Here is a 12,442-nt window from a genome sequence, read left to right as displayed (position 1 = left end):
TGCGCTGAATCGATTCGGCTTGTTGCCCGCATCGAATCGAATCGTCCATGCCCCGCATCAGGATGCATCGCTGCATCGATTATTGTTGACACCAGTATCCTTACAACATATAAGAAGACAATCTAAATTACTTATACAACTGAACTCATGAAATTCAAACGAGGTTGCTTAAAAGTTGGTGGGAACAATTTGAGCATCCTGAAAAGATAGTGTTATTATCCCTACCGTCCCTATGCAAACCTACGCCCTTGCGTTCTTGAAAACTATTGATGCTCTTGTATCAAACATTACTGTAGTTCACTGTAGAAGCATACACGTTCTGGCTGTGACTACAGCCTGTTTACTTGGTACTTGGACCCTTTAATACAATTTAAGCCAGTCTTTTATGTGGCCATACCAAGCATATTTGGTTCATGAATTTTGAGTCATGTGATATTATTTCCCATGAGGAGACGAACTGATGTATCAGATCAGACATTTATGAAAAGTATATTTAAAGGCTAAAAGGTTAAAGATTTTTTAAATTTATGTCAATTACTTAGTGGTTTGGGCTTGATAGGGTTTAGAGTGCCAGTACCACCGGAAGGCAATCAAAACGACTAGTATACAAACATGCAACATAACAGCATGCAACTACAGGTACATTGTCTACAGACATGTTTAGCCAGTCAAATGTGGCTTGCTCTGAACAACCGGAGGATGAAAAAATGTCTTTAAAATGAGATTAAATCCAAATCTGTTTCAGTAAAGAAAAAAAAAAAAAAACAGGAAAGCATTTCCAGTATACAGTGGATATAAGTGAATACCACACTTTTTCAAGTGCCGATGTTTTTTATTAAAGTGATCCTCTAACTTAAGTACATGTAGGCTCTAATAAACCACAATTGTTCTCTTGTACTAAAATATGTTGTTAGAAACACATAAAATGTTAAATCAATGGCAATATTTTATAATATTTAGTCCATATTTTGACCGTTAGTTGGCGCCATGGTTTGCGGGCTCGCAGTGATGACGTCATTGGTATCTTTCGTGTTCAACAATTGCTTATTGCTGCCTAAACTCGCGAAGTAAAATGCCACGATGTGCTGCTTTTGGATGCAATTTCCAGTCAAATGGAAACAAGGGGAGTGAAGTGAGTGGTCAAGGTGGAATTATTATTTTTACTGAATAAATGTGCATAAGTGGAAGCTTCTCCCCCTTTTTGGTCCCTGTATGCACGCATCCTACCCACCACGCGTTACAACTAGCGCCCAAACATTTTTCCTGGATCCTCAGTCATGTAAGGGATCCGTCTATTTTCTGGATCCGACGGTCCCACCACGTCTGCAATATTGGTTTCGGATCTGTCCATTTTTTTGATTCGTCGGCCTGACAGCGGCTTTTCGGATCAATCTATTTTGTGGAATTGACGGCCTAATCGCGGCTGCGACATTGCCATGGTATCGGTCTAATTCCTGGATCTTCGAGTGAGTAAAAAACGCAGATTTGGATTACTATTGCTATCTTTTTTGTTGACTATTCTTCGTGGGAGTTTTCCCCAAATCATACTAAATATTAAAGCACTTTGGCACGCTACAGTGACGACAGTGACTCTGACGTGGACCTTACAACATTAGCCACGTTTACATGCTGACTTTTATTCATACCGATTCAAATCATTCCGAATGGAAATTTCACATCAGCTGTTAACATGTCACTTCATCTATTCCGATCCAGCGTTTACATGTGACTGCCTTTATTCCGAAAGGACGTTTGACAACTGCCGTCTGACATGCGCAAATTAATCAAAACAAAGCGTCACATTGCAAAACATGGAGCTCGATCGTCAGATCAGCTGCTGTTTTAACTTTTCGAGTGGAAACAAAACTTCAGAATGATACGCCGTTCATGTAAAAAGTTGTGTGGGTGAGCTGTGCGTGTGCTTGGAAGCCATGTTGCAAGTGACGTTACTTACGTCACAGAGTGACGTCACCACGTCAGTACGGAGCATGCGCAGAAAGAACGCAACCAGACACCATTCCGCTTCCCTGTTTACATGATATAATTTTACTTCTAATCGGTTTGGGAAAAGGAATATTCCACCCCTGTGAATCGGAATGAAATTCCATTCGGTTTGGGCCTGTTCATTCCGAATGAGGTGTTTATATGGAACACATTTATTCGGTTTGAACAAATATTCCGATTGTAATTGGAATATTTGGCTCCATGTAAACGTGGCAAATGTTGGGAGTTCGTCAGGGAACGCGTGTTTGCGTACTGCTGAGCTCCCGAGTGAAGAGTGGTCAAGGTGGAAATATTATTTTTTTTGTGAATAAATGTGCATAAGTGGAAGCTTCTCCCCTTTTTGGTACTTTTATACACGTATCCTAGCTACCATGCGTTACAATGTACAAGACATGGATTACACAAGGTGTGCTCTTTGGCCTGTACTGTAAGCACACGACAGCTTTGGATGCCAACAATCTACATAATTATATTGGGATAAGTTTGAAAACGCAATATGCTTACCTTGAATATCTGCTAATAAAACCGGACAGCATACACTCTCGCTCCCAACCGGACTTCCCAACAGGACTCTCTCGCATCACCAGTTTTGCCCAACTTTTGTCTTATCAGGTATTTGCTGCGCGCATTTTTCCCTGAAGCTCGTCTTGTGAACGACCGACCGTGCTGTCCTGCTCTTCACTTTTCAGATGTGGTTCAAATAGGCAGGGTAGAACTGACGATATGTTGGGAAAGCTAACGAGTGACACGCTGGAATTTCAGCAACGGGACCAGTGACGTCACGCACTGCGACGTAACAAGAATGGCGACCTATCACTTAAAATAATTTTACAAACTTTATTAAAACAAAAACATTAAGAAGGGTTTTAATATCAAATTATTATAACTCATACTAACATGTATCTTTGAAGAATTACTTGTCTTAAAAACAGAGGATCCCTTTAATAATTTCAAAACTTTTTTCATTTTTACGTAGCTTGTAACTGTCATCCATTCTTTCATCTTCAGAGTCGCTTATCCTCATGAGGGTCATGGGGATGCTGGAACCTATCCCAGCTAACTATGGACAGTAGTCAATGTGCACCCTGAATTGGTTGCAAGGGCATAAGGAGACAAACAACCATCCATGCAGACACTCATACTTTGACAATTTGACAACAGGCAATTTGGATTGTTCAATCAAGCCTAGCATGCATATTTTTCAGATGTGGGAGTTAACCGGAGTACCCGGAGAAAACACGCAGAGAACATTCATACTCTACACAGGAAGGTTAGAGCCAGGGATTGAACCCTTGATCTCAGAAATTAGGCAGATGTGCCAACCACTCTTTCACTGTGCCACCTGGCCTTCAATTGAGTACAATTCAATTGAAGGAACAAAAAATATTTTAGTAGGGGATGTCAAAATAAATGAGATATTGGTAGCACAAGTGTATACAGGATACGGTCTTGTAAATGAACTCCTTATATTCTAACTCATTTCAACTGTGGATCGGTACGCAACTGTCACCATTCAATTAAATACTGTACTATGAAAAAAAAAATTACAGTTTTAGTTGGAGCTGTAACCAGTGTGTTTCTTTTTTTGGTAATTGGGATTTATTGTTAATAAATCTAATATATAAATATAAATAAAAATAAATGTGTTGATTTAAATGTGTATGTATTATTTTTTTCTAAAAAATACAAAAATAACATATTAATTGTCAATATGTATTTAAATGATTAAAAAAAAAAGTGTTAAAGGTTTTAAATGTCTTACCCAAAATTATTGCTCTGTAAAGAGTTAAAGATCTTAAGTCTCAACTTTTAATTAGTTGTCCACTGTACTGACTCCTGCCCCTTAAAGGTGTCGCTTAACAACGACAAATAAAATTTTGCTTTCAAATACACTTTTATATAGATTTTTTTTGGCTTCATAGCAAGAATTGTTAATGACTCCAGTCCACCTATGTTCTTTGAGTAATGATTTTTTTTTTTGCACTTAACATTCATTTTACAATAATAGCTATCATTTTAAACCATGGTTGGTTTTATTAAACCACAACACGCCGCCCCTCCCCCACAATTTTGTCGAACAAAACAATCTAACGTCCACAAACACACACTGAAAGTAGCGCAGCCAGAAGAAAAGTAATGATAAGAAGAGCCTTTTGGGGATAAATTAATACAATTTAATGGAAAAAATATGTTAATGAGGGTTGTAAATGTAGGTCAGTCCCAGAAAAGACCTTGCCATCATGGCTTTTTTTTTTTTTTTTAACAAATGTGAATTTTAATATGAATCTGGTACTTCAGTTGCCTGACCTCTGCGCAATAGTTAGCCTGAATTCAGTTCAATGTGAACGTTTGTCTGTGCTATATGTGCCCTGTGAGTGACTAGTGGCCAGTGACCTTTTGCCCCAAAACTACTGGGATAGACCTAGTTCCGTCATCTTTTATCACTGCACATCTATACCGCCATGAAACATTTTTTATGACATACATATGATGTTTCGCATATGCCATTAAACACCGTCAAACATTACACGCGCAACACACCATGTGATATCCATGAAAGAAACAGGTGTACAATTCCTGTAGAAAATCTGTCAAGTTAATGTGATTTAGTAAGATGGAATTTTTATTAAATCAGAACCATGTTTTCTTTCTCCCCTAAAATTGAATACATCAGCTCCATCGGTCATTTCAATCTCGATGGTGTTTGGCAGGATTAATGTTTTTTAAAGATCAAAAATCACATTACTACTGGTATTTACTTTGCAAGCTGTTTGGTTTACTTTAGTTTTCGCCTCAAAATCGAAGTGTTGTCGAAGCCCTTGATAAGCATATAGGGTTTGGTGTCCCCCTTGAAGAAGGTTCAAAAAGACTTGAAACAAAGAGAAGGAACCCCTGGATGAGCAGACATCTGGTTGGCCGCTTTCTGAATAAAGGCCCATTCTGTGCTGTAAAGCGGAGCCTATCGTAACACGACTGTGATATACGGCGGCGGGTCGCGGGGGGGGGGGGGGGGGGGGGGGGGGGTTGAAGGGTATTAACTTTCACAAGGGTGCAAAATCAAAGGGAGTTTCAGTCACCACCGAGGGGGTCTCAGCAACAGGGGTCCCATTCACAGGGAATTCCTTGCCAGTGCTCTCCGTGGCATCTGTTGACTCAGTCTTGTGCGTGGAGCGAAAGAAAACAGCCATTAAAAGGCCACATGACTGTGAACTTGATTGCAGAAGGCGCAACAAACAGCCCATCAATTGGATGAGTGTTTACTCGGAGGTGCGAAGTTCTTTGAACAGCCCACCATGATGGTCTTCCTTCACGCCAGTAGCACAATGGGACAGCAATGCTATTCTTCTCCGGATGTTATGATCATTTGCATGGACATTAAATGTTAGGGTTTTACACGGTATTAACACATTAAGTAAATGAGTTGGTAAAAATAAATTAAAATAACCTGCCTTGCCAAGGTGTGTGAAAGCATAATTAAAGAAGCGCCTCGTCTCGGTTCAACACGGAGATTGTTTATTCAAATTTACATGCAGCCGTTCACCCAAATACATGGTTCACATTGATACATAATTTACAGTAAAATTGGAATGTTTTGTGTACACCTTCAGAATCAGAAACGGAAAGATTGCCTTTGTTCAAAATGAAAAGCAAAAACAGACAAATTTGGGCAAGTACTTAAATTATTCGGATCAAGTTCTTATCTATTCATCCTGGGCTTACTTGTATGGCTTACATTTAACTGCGCAAAGGCATTGTCATTTTGCTTCTTAAAATATATAACAAACCTTTTATGTAAACCCTTTCCCCCGTTTTTACATAAAATAAACTTTAGCAGACATGTAAAATCCTTTTTCTCTTTGACAAAACAAGATGTGTGGCGAGCTTGGCGCTCGCCCCAGAGTGCAAACATGGCGTGAGGTCAATAATCACTCCGTTTTGATTGCAAAGATGGACAGGAGACGTTACTCTCGCTTAATGTTGGCGAGGAGCGCTTCTGAGCCTTGTGACGGCTGCACGGACCTGCTCTTCCTGGTCTGGTGGGTCTTGACATGTTTGGAGAGGTGGTCGCTCCTCATGAACCTCTTACCGCACTGCTGGCACCCAAAGCGTTTCTCGCCAGTGTGTGTGCGCAGGTGCCTCTGCAGCTCGTCCGAGCGCGTGAAGCTTTTGCCACAGAAGAGCCAGTTACAGATGAAGGGCCTCTCGCCGGCGTGCCAGCGCAGATGGGCCTTCAGGTGCGACGTCTTCTTGTAAACTTTGCCGCACTCGGGGACGTGGCAGATGTGCAGTCTCTTCTTACCAAACTCCAATCCTCCGCCGCTGGCTTGGCAGTTGGGGCACTTGCAGCGCCTGCAGCGACGCGTGGAGCTCAGCAGGCCCTTGGAACTCCCTTGGAGGAGGGCAGCTATCTGAGGTTGGTGGCCCAACACCAGCTGCCTGCCCAGGGCGAAGGGATGCCCGGAGGGTGTGGCGTTGCTTTGGGGGAGGCTCCACCATTGCTGGCCTTCAGCTGCGTGGCCTCCGGCCAGGTGGTGCCTGGCTGAGGAGTTATGGAGAAAGTTAGGGAAGTTTTGTCCCACGCTACTATGCTGTGGGTAGTAGGAGCCGTTAGTCTGCGGCTGCGAGGAAAGCGTTTTGACGGGGGAGAGTTCGAACGAGTACGATGATGGCGTCGGCTCAGCTGGAGGGGTTAGAGGAAGCTCGTGGTGATGGTGTGGGTGATGCGGGTGATGGTGGTGATGGTGCCCCAGGCCGGACTGTGCGTGTGTGGGAAACTGCACCTTGGGCACGGTAAAGGCCATTTGGTGCGTGCTGATGGCCGCGCCGGGCGCCATCTCGTTGCTCCACAGTTGGAACATCCCCGATGCCGAGCTGACCGTACCCTCGTAGGGAAACTGGGAGCCCTCGGAGCCCGGCGCGCCGCTCACCTGCCAGGCTTGGCTGCAGGTGGTGGCCAAGAAGGAAAGAGCGTTGGGGTGGCCCTCGGGGGAGGAGCTGGGTGTGCGATCCTGAAAAAGCAAAGATTGTTAAGAACGACCTTTACAATAATTAAACTGTTCCACATTGTATTTTATTAGTCAGCACAATTGTCGTCGGCACTGGGTGGAATTTTTGCATTTGCGAAATCTTCACTTAAAAAAAAAAATACTCACATGGGACTGACCAATACTATCAATTTCAGAAAAAAAAAAAAAGAAATTGACCAAAATTGGTCTAATCCTCGATATGTCCCAATAATCTAAAATGAACTTGTTGAATAAATATATTTGTGTGGTGTGTGTGGATCTTTTTTCTCTGTATGAATTAAATAATTCAAATGAACCAGTCCGTTCTGGGCAAATCCTATTAAATACACCATTAAAATGACAAAAGATTGACTTTAGTATCATTGACTTTGATTAAATCCTTTTCATCTATTTCTATTTTCCCTTTTCTCTAAATTTTGATTTGATGTGAGAAAGGTGCAACATAACGTAGCAAGTTTCAGACATTTGAGTAGAAAAACCAAATATACTCTAACTAGTAATAGTCAAATATTTAGTTGGTTCAACACAACCATTGCATTGAGTAGACTGTACACCAAAACATGAAATTAATCTACTGAAAGCACAACTTTGTCAAAGAAAACCAATTCATCAGGACAATTTAGCTCATATTTAGTTAGTTTGGCAAAATCATGAAAGTTATTAGAATGTTAAAATGAATAGACAAATAAAAGAACGGTGTACAGCATGGTATGCATACGTGCACTTAAACACCGTTTTATTTCCATACAAACTGGAATATAATGTACACGTTCTACAGTGATTTGCTTTGAAAGATATTTTATACTGTTTTTCTCATGAACAGAACATTTTCTATTCAGAATTTCGGACGTTAATTTAATTTCAATGATAAAATCATTCAAAAAAAAAAAAGAAATAATTTATTTCATTAACTGACAATTAACGCAACAAAAACGGGCATCGCAACAAACCTGTAAAAAAGTGTGCAAAAAGTTGTCAGTCCTTTGTATGGTGAGCGCAGCCATGTGTCCTTGCGTCGCGTCGCTTCTTCTCCACGCAAATATCGTAAAGTCTCACTCGGCTCCTGCACGATCGCTCTCGGCAAGAACCGCACCGGGCCAATTCGGCGGCATTCAAAACCACCTCCACGCGCTTGTCAGCGGGAAGCTCGCGGAAGATGCGCACTCCAAATTCTTGCAATCAACTCCTGAGGAGGGGGAGCTGCCTGCCTCTCCTCTTTATAGAGGCAAAAGAGTGGCTCAACGGGGTTTCCACAATTATGCAGGAGAGCGAATCATTGAAGGGAGGTTTAGTGAAGGGGTGGGTCACTCATGATTTCACTTCATCCAAAAGCTGTCCCCCAACATCTGAGGGAAATGAAGCCTTTCCCCTATTGATATGAACTCGACTCCTGTGAGGAGTTTGTGATTTACTTGCATAGTGGAGACTTTAAGAATTGAAATTTCTAACACTCGCCTAAATTTGAAGAGGTGTCAAACATTCACATTTGTCCGTTTTCTACCTTGTAAAATCATTGTGGGCTATAAAGCGTCGGTGAACAACTTATAAAGAAAACTTTTTAGCTAATTTTGGGGTGTACAATCGAAAACGGATCTCAGTTTTTCTCTACCACATTAATTTTTTCTCCAGTTTTTTCCCCCTCCACTACTTACAGTGTTGTTACTACATGCAATAGGGGTGTGACAAAATATCGAAATGGTGAAAGATCGTGATACTTTGTACTCCAAAAGGTTATCGATATGCTCCTGCCAAGAATCGAGATAACGCTTTAAAAAGGTGTCAATGTTTAAAAAAAAAAAAAAAAAATTTAACCAACAAATCTTCCACTATAATATGGTATTATAATAATAATAATAATAATAATATAATATAACCATAGTATCTCAGTCAGGTGCGCTGTATAGGGGTGAAAAGTGAGACTGATTCTAAGGGCCTATGCCCTAATGGGGGCCTACAAAGAAAATTATAACATTAGGTAATCGTTTGCAAATGTAAATATTAATCACTATAATTTTAATAGGAATAAAACAAAGGGTTTGGTTTTCTTGTTTTGTTTTTGGCAAAAAGTAAACACACAGAGAGCATATGTATTGCCAGCCCCCCCCAAACCCCCGTATTTTCATTAAATGGTTTGGTCCGCCCTTCCTTCGATCAAAATGGGAGCAGCAATTCGCACTTACGCCAGTCAATGACTCGAAGCGCGCAGAGCGCGGTCGTGCAGAAATGTTTTCAAAACAAAAATCAGGTTTTCAAAAGAGGAAAGAAAAGAAAGCAAAACAGGAGATGGGTAGAAAAGGCCAACAGGATGTGACAAAGTACTTCACAAAGGAAGGTTGGTGTCTTGTGTCAGTGTAGTGCTGAAAATTAACCTGTTATCTTAGCTTTGAAGCGAGGTCCCAGCTCACTCCGTAAGAAATACAGGAGCCTCAATGAGCGACATGCACCTATTCAAAAACATTCAAAACAAATTTTCTTTTTTAAAATCGGCTTGAATCAAGTTTGTCAAAAATTTATTGAATTTCGTTTGTCATCAGTTGAATTTAGTTTGTTAACAAGGGACCTTGCTTCGGAGCTGTAGCCTATAGACCCTACCCACGTGACGTCACAACTTCGCCCTCCTGACTGGTGCCGCCCAATTGTCCGTCAACACATCGTGTTTACCTGTTACGGCTACGTACATTCCTCCTATTTACGGCGTGTTTTTCTGCTCGTTAACTTTGATAATCAAAATGGTGAAGGCGTGTGTGGCGGTCGGTTGCAATAACAGAGAAGATAGACGGAGAGACTTGAAGTTCTACCGGATTCCGAGAGACCCGGAGAGGAGAGAGCGAGATGGGCTGCTGCAATTCGACGAGAAAACTGGGCTCCAAACGATTACCACAGATTATGTAGTAGTCATTTTATATCTGGTAAGATGCATTTAATATATATTTAGAGGATTTTGGGCTGACAACCAAAATTAAGATCATTGCTAGGCTAATCGCCGACAACATACACGTATGTATGTAGTGAGAGTGCTATCGCTAACCATATAAACGTTAAAAGCCCTAGCTCCATTGACAAATGACATGAAATACATTAGACTTGACAGTGGATGTTAGCAAGAACAAAAGATTTTGAACTGAAAATTTCGTAACTCACCTTTCCAAGCACAAGATAGATTCCTGCCGAATTTTCGTGGACGAGGACCTGTTTCACCCAACCAGCAACGAAGTATTTATAAGCCTCCAAGCTCTTAAAGTTTTCAAACTTTCGTGAGAATAGGCTGATTTTGTTAGGACAAGATAGTTGTAAATATCAGGCTAGCTAGCAGATGTCAGGCAAATACGGCGCAGACAGCGGGTCGAAAAACATCGATTTAGGCATCAAATATGGATCTGGCAAATGGATAAATTGAAGCTTTTCCACATAACGCCTTTTATGCAACGCATCCAGTGAGTTTACGGCATCCGAAAGCACCGGGTCTTCCATGAAATGCATTATAAATTGCTCGATCAATTGAGACCATTGATAATACAGACACAAAATGACGGACAAGGGGGCGGAACAATACAGCGATCACGTGATTTTGTGACGTCGGTGGGTAGGGTCTTTGGAGTTTCCAGATGGGGCTTAGCCTACTCCATAATGAAATACTGTAATTGTTTGCTAGCTAGTGTTTGCTCCACTTTTAGCTTACATTTAATCAGTACAGCAGGCAAATCCCTAGCAATCTCGTCATACTAAAACGGTTGTATACTGTATACTGTAATGTACAGTGCCTTGCAAAAGTATTCGGCCCCCTTGAACCTTGCAACCTTTCGCCACATTTCAGGCTTCAAACATAAAGATATAAAATTTAAATTTTTTTGTCAAGAATAAACAACAAGTGGGACACAATCGTGAAGTGGAACAAAAGTTATTGGATAATTTAAACATTTTTAACAAATAAAAAACTGAAAAGTGGGGCGTGCAATATTATTCGGCCCCCTTGCGTTAATACTTTGTAGCGCCACCTTTTGCTCCAATTACAGCTGCAAGTCGCTTGGGGTATGTTTCTATCAGTTTTGCACATCGAGAGACTGACATTCTTGCCCATTCTTCCTTGCAAAACAGCTCGAGCTCAGTGAGGTTGGATGGAGAGTGTTTGTGAACAGCAGTCTTCAGCTCTTTCCACAGATTCTCGATTGGATTCAGGTCTGGACTTTGAGAAATGGCTTTCTTCTTGCCACTCTTCCATAAAGGCCAGATTTGTGCAGTGTACGACTGATTGTTGTCCTATGTGGCATCAAATGTGGCGAAAGGTTGCAAGATTCAAGGGGGCCGAATACTTTTGCAAGGCACTGTATACTGTAGTCAAGGGCGTAGGTTTGGTCTCAACATTGGGAGGGATGATATTACAGCATAACCTGCATGTACACTTTTTGCTCAGTATGGGACATTAATAATACGAAACAGATTGGGTGAACGGGGCCAGGGCTACATTTCTCATGAATATGAACCTAATTAATTGATATACTAAAACAGGGGTGCTAATGACGTTAATGACCAGTCAATCGCAAAGTTAGTTCAATTCAATTCAATTCAATTTTATTTGTATAGCCCTGGATCACAACAACATTGTCTCAAAGGGCTTTGCAGAGGCAATATGATACACAATCAGAAACAGCAATTGAAGCAATAAAGATGAATAAATAAATTCAAGTCCTGGGTTTCCCCCATCCTTAGACCCTCCTGGCCGGCAAGGAAAAAACTCCAAAAACTCCAGAGTCTTCGGGAGAAAACGAGAAACCTTGGGGAGTACCACAGTCAGGAGGGATCCACTCCCAGGACGGATAGACAGGAAGCCCCAGGACCGCTAATGGGAATTAGCAGGCAAAGTTACAGTTCGTAAAGATGCAGTGGAGTAAAGGAACAAGAAGCGGTCCATCTAGCCAGATAAGACGCGGGTAGCAACGAGGACGTCCATCCAGCTTGGGGTCCGGACAGTCAGGAGTCTGCAGCTGAAAAATAGCCCCTCCCCAGAGGGGAGGGGGGAAAGGGGACACCGGGTGACTAGTGATGAAGAGACTAGACAACTAGATATTAACATTGGAAAATAGAAATAAAGTAAGATAAGTGGTAGGTAGAGTGAGAAAAAGGAGATAGAACTCAGTGGCTGTACTTCCCCCAGCTTTATAGCTTCTAGTGCAGCTTAGACTAAACTTTGAGTCTACTCCGACTTCAACTAGCCTGACCATAAGCTTTGTTGAAGCTAGTGTGGGTAGCTCCCAGCACCCCCCCAATACTTTTTTTTTTTTTTTTTTAATTTACATAATTAATTATGATTGTTGTGTGTATGTTGTGTTGTGTGAGCTATGTACGAGGTTATGCAGCACCCCTCTCTCTCTAAGCAGATTCTTGCTAACGTTTTTGTAGTTCCATAGTTGCCA

The 12,442-nt window shown here is 41.4% G+C and overlaps 1 protein-coding gene across 1 annotated transcript; it reads right to left on the bottom strand.

Moving 5' to 3' along the window:
- Positions 1–5,507: 5,507 nt before the first annotated feature.
- sp5l (Sp5 transcription factor-like) lies at positions 5,508–8,308 on the bottom strand. The gene is made up of 2 exons (XM_057829701.1): positions 7,982–8,308; positions 5,508–7,013 (listed from the first exon to the last, which is right to left on the bottom strand). Exons 1-2 carry the CDS (start codon positions 8,033–8,035, stop codon positions 5,967–5,969), a joined length of 1,101 nt encoding a protein of 366 aa, XP_057685684.1. The 5' UTR covers positions 8,036–8,308; the 3' UTR covers positions 5,508–5,966.
- Positions 8,309–12,442: the final 4,134 nt, after the last annotated feature.

This window comes from Corythoichthys intestinalis, chromosome 2 (genome assembly GCF_030265065.1).
Source record: "Corythoichthys intestinalis isolate RoL2023-P3 chromosome 2, ASM3026506v1, whole genome shotgun sequence".
Taxonomy (NCBI): Eukaryota; Metazoa; Chordata; class Actinopteri; order Syngnathiformes; family Syngnathidae; genus Corythoichthys; species Corythoichthys intestinalis.
The sequence above is the reverse complement of the archived record's forward strand: the minus strand, read 5'-3'. Positions and strand labels throughout refer to the sequence as shown.